At 44.4% G+C, this 15,688-nt stretch overlaps 1 protein-coding gene across 3 annotated transcripts in view; it reads left to right on the top strand.

The window, feature by feature from the left end:
* The window catches only part of unc5db (unc-5 netrin receptor Db), a 108,331-nt gene that overhangs the window by 64,160 nt on the left and 28,483 nt on the right, over window positions 1-15,688 (top strand). For all 3 annotated transcript variants that reach the window (XM_031570448.2, XM_031570447.2, XM_031570446.2), the window contains exons 3-6: window positions 7,855-7,998; window positions 8,930-9,033; window positions 13,244-13,424; window positions 14,256-14,423. In XM_031570448.2, the coding sequence (XP_031426308.1) occupies window positions 7,855-7,998; window positions 8,930-9,033; window positions 13,244-13,424; window positions 14,256-14,423 (597 nt within the window). The remainder of the gene's footprint in view (window positions 1-7,854; window positions 7,999-8,929; window positions 9,034-13,243; window positions 13,425-14,255; window positions 14,424-15,688) is intronic.

Below are 15,688 nucleotides of genomic sequence, written 5' to 3'. Positions count from 1 at the left end.
CCAGCGAACTAAACCCTTTTGAGGTCAGACACTTCTAAACTTTGAGCCAAGTATCCGATTGTAGAAGCCTTATACCTTTTAGCAGCAGGCAGTGAGGATATTTTGCTACTCTGTATCAGAGAGAAATTCTTGTCATTCAGTGATCTGAATGATTGAAAGGTAACTTTAGAGAGGGGTCACATAGGATCAAAAGGTGTGAAAGCAGTGGTGTCTCTGGCACAGAAATCCTGGTTGGCCATTATAAGCTCTGTGTTGGCAGCATCCGACTCGTCAGTGAAACTACACACAAACCTACTCAGTGTGTTCAAGCACAAACGCACGTCATCAATGAAATCACAAATGCACACATTAACTTCACGCTGTGCAGGAGTTGTGAAAGAGTATACAATCACATCCAAAACGACATTGCTTTCCAGGCCTTAAACTACAGGCAGAATAACATGTTATAATGCAATAGACTCACCAGTGAAATTCATTGCTTGAAAAGAAAAGATGCACATTCATCTTTCATCTGGGCAAACTTGTCAATATCTTTTCTGTTAAATTCCACCAATCCAGGAAAGAATTAATTTCCAATTGATAGGATAGCAAATGCATTTAATCTCTGTTGCTCCATGGTATTGTGTGTAAATGTATTAGTCCTTGACAGCATTGAGAAGCTGCTCTCTGACTCAGCAGCGAGCAGTATTGGTGTAGTGATTATGGTTTTTTACAGTGACTCTAGCAGTGCCATGTCTTTCTTTTGAACCACTCAAGATTGAAGAAGCGTTTTTAGTCCTTTCCAGACTGAATGATGTTGAAATCCTCTGGGTTGTGTGGTCCCAAACGTTTAATCTCTAATTTTAGCTCTAATAACAAGTTACTAAACTTTTATTGTCGACTTGATTCATTACATTCCCTTGGTAGTATAAGTAGAAGCTAGCATAACTGTGATGACTAACATTGCCCTACATCATCGTGCCCCACAGCTCATTATTGAACATGTGCACAATGTTTTCACCTGCTGACTTGGTTTAACAAAGGCTGAGGGGCCGGCCCCATGGTCCCCATAGGAAGAGTGCTCTAAGACTGGAGAAGTAGTCATATGTTATAATAGTTACGAAGGAAAAATATATATATTACTTGTCGTTAGACAGGAAATGTAATTATTGAGTATGTAGTGCGCTGCTCCACAGCTCCATCTGATGGTGGGGCTAGGCTCCACCGGCCCCTAATGTAGAGATGCCCCTGGTAGAAATAGGATGAATGTGAAGTGCACTTAAAGCAGGCACTGCTTCAGAGCAGGAAGAAATGTGTAATTATGTAATATAAGCATATATACTGTATGCCACACGCAGTAGAAATGTTATACACTGTGTATACTTTGTACTCATTTTTACAAACTTCAAAAGATGCATTATGAAAACATCAATTAGCTCATGTATACTATGATTATTGCACATGGCTAAAGCCTCCTTAAGTACAATGACCCTATGAAGGAATTATGATTAAACAGACCAGGGATTAAGTGTCCATTAAATAATCGACAGACAATTGTGCAGGCCTGGGCTCTGCAATTCTTTTGGCAACTGTCCAGATGTCTGACCGAATCCTAATGCTACTGTCATTCCTATCAAACATTTTTTCTTTGTATCATCTCTGAACCTAACCAAAGCTACACCCCTTTGCTTTGCTCTGCAGCCAGCCATTTGCAAGCACTGTGGCAACTGAAGAACTAGCCTTACTGACTGCCAAGTTGCAACAGTAGGGTACTGAAACCACTGCAGGCGCTAAAACAAGGGCAAGCATGACACGGGAGAGCATGTATATCTCAAGGTCATTTATGGCATCATATGAATATGCCTATGAATTTACTCTGAAGAATATCCACCAAAATCTATGCACACAAGTGATCTATGGTAACTATGTTAAGTGATAATTCAGGGCCTCGTGTGTTGGATTGGTCACCCAAGTACAATAGAGAAAGCACTGAAAGTCAGTGTGTGATATCCGTTATTTGTTTTTGTAAAAATCTTCTGAAGTTCTTCAGATTAGATGTTGTATTTTCAACAGGAAGAGCATCTGGCTTGGGCAATTGCAATATATGGTGACACAGCTTTTTAGGTGGAAAATGCTAGTTCACACCCTGGGACAACTCCCTGGTGTTCACTGTCAACAACTTTATAGAGCATGCTGGCTGGTTTCCTATGGTGCTAAAGAAAATGGTGAAAATACTTTATCCTTCCTCATATTGTAGAAGTGGTAATATTTTTTCAAGCTCTGTGAAAAGATGGATGATCAATTATGCAGCATGAGGATCCTGCCTTCTCCCAATTAGCAGGCCATATTGCCATCCACCAAGTTCACAGATCGGCTTCGCAGGGTATTGGATGTCATTTAAGATAGATTATACTGATTTACTATACTGTATTACATTAACCCTTAGCATTTATGCTTTCCATTCCAATACGGAACAACCATACTAATCTAATTTCCTTTTCAACGTATGCTTCAACAAACTGGAAATTCACAGCAGGTGCTCTCCGAGGGATGGCTGCAGTCTCTGCCCTGTTTTACACACCCACCCATATGTCTCAGACTCATGAACCATCACACCCTGGAATGGGGGGCTCGCAAGGACACTTTTTCTGAATATCGAAGAAGAAATTCATTACATTACTGTGGAGAGGCAGGTATGAAGAAGAAACCATTTATCATGGTTTGGTTTCACGAAAAGAACCGCGGCATAATAGGAGGAAATGGCTTTCTCCTGGAGGAATGTGCCGCAGGCCCCTTTTCTCCTGTGGGCTCACATTGACTTATGTGCTTTTTATTTCTCTAATTGTCTGCCGCTGATAAATTAAGGGCTGAAGTTTCTGTTCTTCTTCTTTCACCCCCCATCCTCCTTCCTCCTCTTCCTCCTCCTTTTTCTTCTTCTTCTTCTTCTTTTTGTGGCTGCTCAAAAATAAGCCCGCAGAGTTTCTGTGCACTTCATTAAAACCTAATGCCCACTGAGTGGAGCAGAAATCCTTGATCATTAGAGTCGGAGCGGCGCTGAATGTTATCGTGGATGAGCAGCATGCAGACAAAGCCTGCGCCTCTCCTTCTTCATATAGATTAGAAGCAAATGGAGAGTGGCAGGTTCCGGTGAGCCGCGGAGCTGTGGGGGAGCCGAAATCCTGACCGTGGCAGATAAACACCGTTTTCACACGCTCACCTGTCAGGAGGCCCAGGGAGGTCCCCCGTCACCCAACACCCCCCCCGCCCAGACGGGCAAACTTGAACGTGGGACAAACGAGCTGTGATAGGACAGGACATTCTCTTGCAGCCCAAGTAGTTTGCTGCCACGCACCATACCCAAGGTGGCATAGTGCCTCGCAAATGGAAAAGGTATGGCTGAAGTCTCTGTGTAATCTTCGCGGAGAGCAGTTAGCAAGCTAGTTTTTTGTTTGAACATGGTGAAACAAAAGATCAAATAAAGTGCCATTTGGATTAAATACATTATAAAACAATATGATTTTGACATCCGTGACACACCATAAATGAATGTCAACAAATTATGCTCCTGAGCTGATGTTATTAGTGCTATTAATACCAATTAAATACTCTGCATAAATATAACAAAACCACCTAAAGCATACTTAATGGAGGCCAGCTTGCGGGATAGGAGGCAAGAACAAGAAAGGAGAAGGAAATGAAGACTGGCGGAAATAAATGTGTTTTCTCTTTGTGCCTGGTGGCTTTTCAGCTGGCCTCTGTGGTTCTGCTCTCTCACTCCCGCTGTCCATTAGTCTGAGGCCAGTCTGTGGTCAGATGACTCAATCCATTCTTCTATCAAAAAGACCCAGCTGGTCAAAACAAGGACGTTTTTGACATCTGTCGGTGGGAACTTGTCACATGGAGTTGACATTTTGTACCTTGCAGTCATCCCATAAAAGCATTCCCCCCAGCTCTCCTCTGAGGCCACGGCTGACGTGTGTCACGGGGTGGACTGAAGGCATCAAAAGTGTGTTTGCACGGAAATTGCGTTGAAGCCAAAAAAATGTAAGTGGCAAGAGATTTGTCTTTGACATCTAATGGTTAGGAAGGATATTAATAAACACACAAACATTTTTTCTCACTGGGTAATTTTGTTTTAAAACTTCACCATTCTGTATATGTATAGATCTTTGCTGAGTACTGTGTGCCAGCAGTATGATATAATTGGTTTTTTGTTTCTTTTCCACCTTGCTGCACTTGTCTGCCAAGCCTTGCTGAAACATGGAGGGGGAATTTTTGAGGAAAGTGCACAAATAACGTTAACCAGTCAGTGCAACATATTTTGATGGAAATATCGGCAGTGTTGACATTAATGTAGTAAAACGTATCTGATCCGTAGCACATAGTGGTAGCGGTACATCAGGCCAAGACATGTTTTCTCTCTTCATTTAGGCCCAGTTGATATTACTTGATGACACTGTGCAGTCTGAAGACAAATTATTTAGTTGTGACTCATGAATGTGAAAACTGAGTCAATAGTTGGCATCCCTACTCTGTGGAATAATATGCACAGTTGTCTAAACAAAACATCCACTTGAAATGTTTGTTCTTTGCGGTACTCAGACAGACACGGAAGACAATGAGCATTTCCTGGGGAAATGTCTGGGGCCTGCCGTTTCGTGTCTGAACAGCGTGGTGTGACGCTCCTGTAGATGGCTCTGACGAGTCTTACAAAATAGTGTCAAGAATCTGTTTTAAAAGAGTTGGGTTTCGAGAGCCGGTCTAGCAGTTGCTTTTTTATCCCACTGTGAGAAGGCACACCTGCAGGAACTTCCACGCCACAAAGAGCATGTCCCTGGCACAAACGCATGCTGTGCTGAGCAGGAGGAGAGGGGGAAGTGGGTATCAGTCCCAGCGGAGTTGCTGATTTCCCACTGCCTGTCTTCAGAGAGAGCTTAGCGCCTTGAGCCTCCTCGTTAAAACGTACTTCACAGCTTCCGCGACAACACCCCCTTTCCTCTCCCGATCTCCTCTCCATGACCAGCTCTTAGATCATGTCACTCCTCCCTTGTGTGAGTGTCTGTGAGCGAGAAGAGCACGCCTGGAACCCATTTCAGTAGCCTAAGCTTTCAAACGTGAGGTACAGTTACCAATTTGAAATCCGTGGAGACACGAGTGCCGAGGGTTGTATACGTCAAGGTTTGCGGGAGTTGCGGGTCCTTCTGTCAGCATCTTTTTATCGACTGAAAAGCTGATCCACGTGGATCAAGGTGGATCTAAATGGTACATTAGTATGCAGACATTTACCAGAAAGAAATAATCTACATACGAGAACATGCCCCTCGGAGACATTTGTCTTGATCAGTGCGCCGTTCTTATGCGTGAGGGCTGTTTTGTCCCATCTGGAAAAAGCCATACATATATTTACAAAAAAAAAATCAAAAGCACAAATAAAAGCACAAGCTGATGATAAGCACTCCAGGGATTAGAGTGGTCCTTCCAGACTTGCATTTCCGATAATCCTTGGCTTGAAGTGTGGCAGGAACATCCGTTGCTCAGCAGATCAAAGCTCCTGTATCTCCAGCCTTCCCACATGCTCTTATTTCTGTCCAGCTTAATAAGCCATGTCATGGCACAGCAACAGACCAAAGCTGGGAGGTTGGGGGGTGGGGTGGTGTGGGGGGATGGGGGGGAGACCAGATTAGCCATGCATTGTCCCCCTAGCCAAGCTCCGAGGAACTTGGCCTCCGGTTTTAGCGTTTTTAAGTCCGTGTGTAGACGCTTCTTAATTGGGTGATTCTCTCCGTAAATCTTCTATGTCGTTTGGCCTTTCTGATTTCGAGCAACACGGAGGCCTGTGCAAAGAGAGAAAGAGAGAGAGAGAGAGAGAGAGAGAAAGAGAGAGAGAGAGAGAGAGAGGAGTGGTAAGAAGGAATCATGAAGATTCTGAATAATAAGCACCGTCAGCGGCGCTCTGCCTCTAAACAAATAAGGGTGACAGATGACAAAGTGGCACAGCTCCGGCCTGTCTGTGTGCCACACCACCTGTCGTAGACTGTTAGTCCTCAAGGATGTATTCCCGGCCTTAAAAAAAAAAAACAGAGATAGAAAGACCATCTCTCGTTAACATATGGCTCATATTTCCATTTTGGGAGGATTATGTGCAGTCATTAGTCATGATTTCGCTCCCTGCCTCTTCCCTGTACTCGGCGTCAATGCCACGTATCTGTGGGGGGAATTATGAGTTATGTCTCTGTCTCTCAGCGCGGCCGTGATGCGGTGGCTGCGGAGCTTGTTTGCGTATCCTTGAATGATGCTGCCAGATACCCTGTCAATTCAGTGGCTGAGGCTACCGTCGTGCGTGGTCAGTCACAAAGTGTGTAATGAGGGCATAATTGGTAAACAAAGTCAGAACGTTCGTGTTGCTGTGAGATGCCATGTTTTAATATCATTACTGGCATGGATATGTTGGATTATTTTTTTTAACTCAAGGTGCCATTTCAGCTTTCAAGAAACACTTGTTAATGTGTAGTACACGTGAAGAGCAACTGGAAAGGTCTCAGTAATGATTGTAATTTAACATTTTATTGTGTTTTGTTAAGGAAGGGCATGTGTGGTCTAATTTGATGCAAACTGTGGCTCTTTGTGTTAATTATCGTTTTGACTTTTATTTTTGCCAATTTAAGCAAAGGGTGAATCTAATCAAGGAGTTTTGCCACTGAATGTCACTGAGTGTCATTTAGTCATGGAAAATTGGTGATTACTATGCATGAATGATTTCTCCTCTTTATCTTAACTTAATAAGTACCGCCGTGCATAGTAATGATAGGATTTAACTATTTTATCTGACAATCAATCATTGCTGTTAACGTTCCTGCAATAACAATACATGCAGAATCATGTTATTATGATTACGGACTGTTGCAAACAAGTTATTTCCATTAAAATGCATTTTCCCATTTCCCCAGTACTTTTCACATTCAAGGAAAAATAAGGTCAACTTAAAAGTGCACGCCCGAAAGATTCAGAATGATTCATAGAGCATCCAGTGTGGCTGATTTTTCACATGTATGACTGCCAGTCCTAATTAAGTTTTCATTGGAATTAGCTCCATATGTGTCTGTGTGTTTGTGTGTCTTTATGTGTGTGTGTGTGTGTGTGTGTGTGAGTGTGTGTGTGTGTGTGTGTGTGTGTCTTCATATGTGTATGGTTCCTTATACCAAGTAATGTGGACACGGTTTCATGTGCCTCTATTTTCCCCCCATATTTTCTTATAAGCAATAACATTAATCCATGACCAGGGTCCCGCTGCGCTTGAAGATAGGCCTAATTTTTTTGTATTTACTCCCAAGTCTTAACCGCCTTTTTTATGCCTCCCAGTTTGTACCTCAGTGGCATGTCGGATTACTGCGCACTGCCTGTGAAAACCCAAAGAACTCTTGAGTGGAAAGTGATGAAAGCATCTCTATTTGGTCTTTCATTATTGTTCCAAGTCCCATGCATCATCTCTTTAATCCAGAGAGCATGGGGCCTGTGGGCCTCTGCCACCCCCCAACCAAAAAAAAAAGGGAGGGTGAAAATGCCCGTAACGGGCACTAAGCTGATAACTGAGATTAAAATTGCAAGCAGTAACCAATTTTAAAAACTCAGATAATTTTCACACTGACTCTCTGAGAAGCTTTGAGGGCCGAGAGAGTCATCGTTTTTTTTTTTTTGCCATTTCAAAAATAAACTCCGCCATGTTGGAATGTTTCGTGTGGAACGCAGCGTCAAGAGTCAGAGTACTGTTTGTCATATCTCGAAACCACATCAATTTGTTGAATGTCACTGTGTGAATGATTGACAGTGCTAGCCATGGGCCTGCTGGTTATTCATATGTGTCACTGTTTGTTCCAGGCCAGAGGGTCCGCGAGGTGATGATAAATGTGACACGACAGCAGGTGGAGGACTTTCACGGCCCCGAGGACTACTGGTGTCTCTGTGTGGCCTGGAGCCACCTGGGTACCTCCAAGAGCCGCAAAGCCACCGTTCGCATCGCCTGTAAGCTCTCTTTTCTGCTTGTTTTTTTACTGTTACTACAATTTCACTTTCATTGCTAACTGTCTCAACGAATAAAACAGTTTGAAATGAGTCATAGATCAGTCTTTCTTTCAAAGGCATTCATTTGACATTATTTGTTTGATATGGAATGTAACTTACTGTTCTAGCCTCCCCATGTGTACTCTACTCTCCTAGCCTCCCCATGTGTCCAGTGGAGTTACATAATGTAGAAAATACACATCGCCCCGGGGCAGCAGTCAGTTCTACAGATTAGAGGTTTTCAGAGATATCTGACCGTCAAATGTCTCAACCAACCAGTTGGATTGGAGCGCACTACAGACCCATGTAATACGACCTGTTTGTGTGTGGACCAGGGTGCACCAGTGGCCAATGTCCACCGGCACGGCGCAGCTCAGGCCCACTTCATGCTGAGTATATCAGTCAGCTGCACACACGCCCGGGTGGGGAGTCCCACTCCGCTTCACGAGTGCATATCTGTCACTGCGCTCTGAGTCAGTCTCATGTGCAGCATCCGTGAACCACATATCTGTGGGGAAAGTCAACAAATTAATATATTGAAGCTGATGTGTACCCGTCAAGCACTGACACGTGTAAGCAAAGCAGATGGTGCCCGGCACCATAGCCCCCCCCCTCCGTCCCACAGTTCCTCCTGTGTGGCCTCTCTCTCTCTCCACTCACAAGGTTGCTCAATCAAAGCCAAGGGCAACGAGAGTGGCGAGCGGCATGAGCGATGGATAGATAGGGACTGAGCAGGACTCCACACACAGACTAGCATGCGCTCATCCACCCGCCTGCCTGCCTGCCTCCCTACCTTAGCTTAGCTTAGCTTAGCCTAGCCCACCCCAGCCCAGGCTGTCGTGCCCCACCTCTCACTGTTCTGACTGGACACTGCTCTTATCTCCCCGAACAGACCTGCGGAAGAACTTTGAGCAGGACCCTCAGGGGAAGGAGGTGCCAATCAAAGGCATGATCGTGCTTCACTGCCGGCCCCCAGAGGGAGTGCCCATGGCTGAGGTAAGATCAGTGCGTGCTCTCTCTCTCTCTCTCTCTCTGTCTCTCTCTCTCTCTCTCTCTCTCTCTCTCTCTGTCTCAATCTGTGCGGCAGAATTGGCCGAAAAGAAAAAAATCCTGACCACATTGAGAGGTCGGTCAATCTGTTTCCACCTACACACACACACACACACACACACACACACACACAGGAGGACACAGTGGGGACATTACTGATGCATGCTGTTGAGGTGTAGTTATTGAGATAACAATGCTGAGGAAAAAATCAGGGCGCTTTGCCAAACTTGGCACGTGGGCTCGCCATGTCTTATTACTCATCGGCCCATACAGTGCCGTTAGTCGCTCAGGTTTTTTTTATTTTATTTTTTTTCCTTCTGGGTTTTCAGGGCCATTTGGCTGTGGGAAGCCTGTCGGTTATAAATGATTCAGAGTTGAAATGGAAGAGCGGTGTCATACCAGTCTCCTTGAATGCTCAGTGGGCATGAAGGAAAGTGGAGATTCCCGAGGAAAAAGTCTCAAGACAAGAATCTTGCCTCAAGTTCTTTGTCAACATAAATGAGCTCAGGCAAAAGAGATGGGATTGAATAATGCAGGCTGGGTGGCGGTAGCGGCAGATCGCCACCACCACCACCACCACCACCACCACCGCCGCTGTAAGTGCCGTGTCCGCTCGGAGCTTACCTTCTGCATAAAATATTGCAATGCCAGCTGTAAGTGTGGCGATGTGAAGGTTGGGGGCACCATTTCCTGCTGACAGCTGGATGGATGCATTGGCGTCCGTCTAATGCAGAGTGAGTCGGTGGCTTTGACACCCCTCAGACATCCTCCAGCCAATAAAATCTGACATACTTTATGTGAATAGGGCTTTTATGGAAAGTTGAGACTTACTTCAGAATTGATGAAGTGAATATTCTATCAATTTAAATCTGCTGGAAGAAGATGTAATATGTGGTGTGGCGCAATAAATAGCAGTGCTTTAGCGCAGCATAATAAATAGCAGTGCTTCAGAGCAGCATAATAAATAGCAGGGCCTTAATTTCTCACTGCTTCAGTATCACAATTATTGAATTACACCTCTGATCTCCTCTTACAGGACAGCAATTACAACTGCATATATTGCACCTTCTTGAAAGGAGAGACACTTAAATTGCTGGCTGTGCCACAGCACCACCTCAATTTATTCACAAAGGAAGCATCGTATAAGGGAAATGCATGCCATGATTTAGCATTTTAATGCAAAAAAGGTGTTTACATCTCGCAATATAATCTATTTTTGTTATTGTTTCTACTCCCCTGATATGACAGTCAATGCAAAGTGCGTCTGCTTTGAATTCTCACTGAATTTTATTGGCACGCGCCTATCTCTTTGCCTGCGCATAAATATTCACGGCATATCTTACTGCATACGCCGCAATTTCATTTCCACATTGCCAGGTGGCCTTAAAAAGTGTGGCATAATCTGCTTCAACCCTGTTTATTTCCAATATCCCTGCCTGTGGTCTATTTTTTCCCACCCCTCCCTCAATCCCCTCCGCCGCAGGTCAGAGTGAGCTTCCAAGAGAGCAAATGATGAGCTTCATTATCAAGCTAAGCAATTACAGTCTCCCCACCAGCCCGGGCCAGCAAAGAAGGAGCATTCTCTCTCTCTATTTATTTCTCAAAGATAAGACAGATCTGGTTGGAATAGTAATACGCTGGCACTTTGCTCAGGGGAGGAGACAGGGGGCATTAGGCAAGCGACAGGAAGGCGGGTGGGGAACACAAGCCGCTTTGTGTCATGCTATCTGTTTGTATTAACCTCCTGAGTGGATAACACCGCAGCGGTGGAGCCGGTCGCCGGCACGGACCTCCCTCGGATTACAAAGGAGAATGGGGTTCACTTGGATGCTGTGATTGTGTGTGTGTGTATAAGGCAGTATGAGGTTGTGTGTGTGTGTGTGTGTGTGTGTGTGTGTATGTGTAAGGGTATGTGTGTGTCTATACATGCGAACAGCACTCAGAAAGTGTGAGTGCTCAGAAACCTCCGGGTGGATCTTTTTTGTGAGCAGGTCAGGACACAGAGCACAGGGTGGGGAATGTGTGTGTGTGTGTATGTGTGTGTGTTGGGGGAAGTGTCTCTGCAGCATTTCCCTGAAGTCCCTGAAGGCTGTCTGTCAGCGCTGGTTAATCCCTGTTATTGCCCCGATAAGATATGCAGCCCTCCAGCCCGTTGCTCACTGCACCTCTGCACCTCCAGCCCGTTGCTCACTGCACCTAAGTGTGGTCACTCCAAGAGCACTTAATTGGACTTACAGCTGAAGGCATAATTATGAGCTGAGATCCCAGCAAGCACCACTGAGGTGTACGAAAGCATAGTGCGTGATGAGGAAAGTGAGCAGTATGTTACTGAAAGAGTTTTCACTTCTTCAGTTTTCATTTTGAAAATCTGTCTCTCTCTCTTCCCTGAGCCAGAAGCAAAAGAAAAACAGTACTGAGTGTCTGGGTACGAAGGAAAAACTTTCTGGGAGGTGTTTAAAATCTTCACTCTCTTCATGCTCCAGATGAATTTGTGATTACATATTTATACCTGGGAGAAGAGGTGAAAAGTGCATCTCAAGCTCCCCCCCCCTCCCCATCCATCCATTCAGGTAGATCTCCCTCAGATGCAGAACGGAGGTCTGCTCTGCTCTGCTCCACGTGTGACTGATCTGTGGCAGTGCCAGTTGGCAGCTGACGCAGCTCTGGGAAGCAGCCTTTATGACATACATTGTTGCTGTAATGAAATCACAGGATCCTCACGTGGGACCGGCCGCCCTCCGCCGAGCCTGACACTGATGGCCGCACTCTAATTGAAACAAATGTGCCAATTAGGCAATTCATTCCTCACATCCGCTGCCACACACTTACCGGCCTCATTTATATTTGTCCCCAGTCTTTTTTTCTTCTCTTCTCACCCTCCTCTTCTCTTCCTCTCCTTCTTCTTCCTTAGTCTTTTGTTCTTTACTTTGTTTCTTTCCCTTTTTCTACTCGTTGAATCTTTTTATCATCGCGCCATGGCAGTGAAGAGCCGTGACGGGCACGGAATGCAGAGCAGTTCTGAGCGGCTCGGCGTGGAGGCCTGATTGTACGCGCTCGTTAATTGCCTTCTTTTTAACTATCAAATTTCCCTAATGAAATCACAGCCATGCACAAAGAGAGGAAAACACTCGTGCTCCAACTACTTAGCCCCACTGGATCATGTAGCTCGTCAGATAGTTGTTGTGTGTTGATGTGTATGTGTGTGTGTGTGTTTGTATGAGTGTGTGGGGGGGTAACCCACTTTTTTGTCTTTGAAACTTTATTAAAAGCCTGTGTGAAACAGTATGCGAGAGTTCTGACAGCCTCCTGCTGGATGCCAGGATTATCTTCTGCTGTATTAAGGGGAAATAGCACTATGATCCACGGCATGTCAATGCAATGGTCACAGTGACCTCTCACGCAGTCACGAACATGAACAAAGGCAGTTGATGCACCCTGTGTGTGTGTGTGTGTGTGTGTGTGTGTGTGTGTGTGTGTGTGTGTGTGTGTGTGTGTGTGTGTGTGTGTGTGTGTGTGTGTGTGTGTGTGTGGGTCTGTTATGAAAGCATGCAAGATGCAAGATCGATGGGCATGAAACATTGACGGTCTCTCAAAGAGATGTGATGCAGAACAGTGAGGCGATTGAGATTAAAGAGCACATGATTGAAATTGGCCTGTCATGGGGAAAAAGAGCAAATGTAGAAAAATGCAAGCATTTTTCATCTCGTGTGATCATTGCAAAGTGGTTGCGGGATGACAAATAAAATCCATACACTGTCTCAATTATGTGTCCACAGACGTGGGTGAGTATATGAGAGACAGAAAGAGAGAGAGAGAGATGGGGGAGGGGAAAGATAACGGAAGAGAGAGAGAGAGGGGGAGAGAGAGAGAGAATAAAAAAAACAACGAAAAGGAATTCCACTCTCCCCTAAGTCTCAGTCCAAATCATAACGCATTTTCCCATAACAGGGATTGCAGAATTGCAATTTACAAAGCCAGTGATGCAGCTCTTTGAACGGCAGTCGGGGCACTTAAGCATCACTAAGTTTGCAATTCATAATGAGTTTCCCTCTGTCTCAATGGCTGGTAATTGGGAACAACCCAGGCTAATGTCTGCATTTGTGACCTGTGCTAAGCTCTTTGCTTCTTCCCCTTCCCCTCCTGTTGGCGTTGACAGGTGGAGTGGCTGAAAAATGAGGAGCTGTTGAGCTCAATCACTGACGACAACATCGACACACGTGCCGACCACAACCTTATCATCAACGAGGCCCGTCTGTCCGACTCGGCCAACTACACATGCCTGGCTAGCAACATCGTGGCTAAGAGACGCAGCGCCACGGCAACCGTTGTGGTGTTTGGTAAGCATTGTCCCGCTCTCCTTTTTTTGTTTTGTGAGTGTTCTTTTTTTTGTTGTTGTTCTGTTTCATTTTAATCTCCTTCTGAGTCACTGAGTGCAAGAGCTACCAAAGTGCTCCGTGCAGCGTCTGTGACTCAAAACATTCTTTCTGGCGTTGTGATGTTTGTCCCGTTCCTCTCGTGAAGAGCTCTTCGTCTTCCTGTTGCATTATGGTGACTCAATTAGAGTCGCTCATTAAAAGTCAGCCTGTGTTTTATAGAAGGGAATAAGCCTCTGTGTCTTAATCTCATTTAAAACAGCGTTTGCCATTAATAATTCATTGCTGGGAAGCCTTCAAGCAATAAACCTTACAATACAAGTCTTTATTACATTCAGATGCATGTTGCACCAGTTTTCTACATGGCCCTCTATGCACTATGTTATAAAAACAATGAGAGAGAAAAGAAAATGAAAAAAATGAAACATTACAAGACCACTTACTGGACTAAGATTTAATTACAGTTTTTTAAAGATGATGGGAACTGTCCAAACAAGTGGGCGTTCTGTACGCCCTCGAACCAGAGCAAAGATCAGGTGAAGTTTGTAGTCAAGTTATATTATTTGGTTATAGCTTCTGTTCAAGATGACCTTTGAATACTGAACAACATATCACAGCATACGGCTACAACTGAATAGAAAACAGCTTGAATAAAAGCTTCTGAGTTATTTTGTTCATTGTATGAAATGTTCTTCTTTTTGCCCAATCTTTCTCTCTCTCTCTCTCTCTCTCTCTCTCTCTCTCTCTCTTTCTCTCTCTCCCTCTCTCTATCTCTCTCTCCCCTCTTCCCTGCAGTAAATGGTGGATGGTCTTTGTGGACTGAGTGGTCAGCCTGTAATGTGAATTGTGGTCGAGGCATTCAGAAGCGCACCCGCACCTGCACCAATCCTGCTCCCCTGAATGGAGGTGCTTTTTGCGAGGGCATGTCTGTACAAAAGATCACCTGCAATGCTCTCTGCCCTGGTAAGACCAACCGCCTTCAGGACAGGAACATATCAGATCAGGATATGGACCATTTTAAATTGTGGATTAGAACATAGGAACTGTTCACCTATGGGTAAATTCCGTTAATGCATTTGCCATGTTAATTGCATACTATTTGTCACATGGTTGAACACCTAATTTTCTGTTTTATTCTGAAGAACAAGAATAGATTGCCTTGACAAAATCAAACGTTAGCTATGTGCATCAATGATAAAAGTGAACCAAACCAGGAAAAATTATGACAGATTTGTCAGCTGCTTTTTTGTGAAGTTTTGTAACTGTGTTTCTCATCCGTACACATACAACATGTAATTTATCAAGGAGGAAATGAATGTAAAGGAAAAACAAAATGCTGTCTAATTGGCTGTCTTGAAATGCATTCTATTCCCAAGCAAATTGTTCATGCCACCATATAGTAAACAATAAGTATGATTTTTTTTTAAGGGATATTAATCCCAAGGCAATCTTTTTTTTTTTTTTACTGTCAGAATTCAAAAGAAGACTCATCTCAAGGCAAATTATACTCTGAAGACTCTCTACTTCATTGCCTTTTGACTCTGAATCATTGAAGCACATACACATTAATAGCACTCTTAACTTCATTATACGCAGGTAACCGGGTAATGCAGCTTCACTCCCTGACAGTTATTCCTATTGTTCTTCTCTGAGTAGCTCTGACAACAGTTTGAGCTTGATTGTTTATGCCGGCATTAATTAGGGAACTTTTGTGACCCCTGTCCAGTCCGCTTTTGTCTAGCCAGCTGCAGGGTTTCTTTGAAACGCTTACTGCTAACTGCATCTAGGCGCAGGGGAACGTTGAATCACTTTCTTATGCTTGTTGATTGACCTTGGCTGCCTGCAGTGGAGATGCCTTCCGTTGACCTGTCCTCGCTGAACGACAGATACAAATGATGGGGGAGTTTTGTTATTTTGTTTAGATGCTCACTGCAATTTTCCCCAAATGTTGTGGCTGTAATTAACTGTCTGCAAAGCCTCACAGTGACATTGCAAACTCACACAAAGACACCACACACACACACACACACACACACACACACACACACACACACACACACACACACACACACACACACACACACACACACACACACACACACACACACACACATACACACATACCCAAACAGGAAATGTGTAGCTTCACCTCTAAAGGGAGTAACCTTGGACTGCATTTGAAGTGAGAAAAAAAGAATGAAGAGAAAGATACCCCCCCCACACACACA

This window comes from Clupea harengus, chromosome 7, assembly GCF_900700415.2.
Source record: "Clupea harengus chromosome 7, Ch_v2.0.2, whole genome shotgun sequence".
Taxonomy (NCBI): domain Eukaryota; kingdom Metazoa; phylum Chordata; class Actinopteri; order Clupeiformes; family Clupeidae; genus Clupea; species Clupea harengus.
Note: the sequence above shows the minus strand (reverse complement) of the source record. Positions and strands in the feature narration are given on the sequence as shown.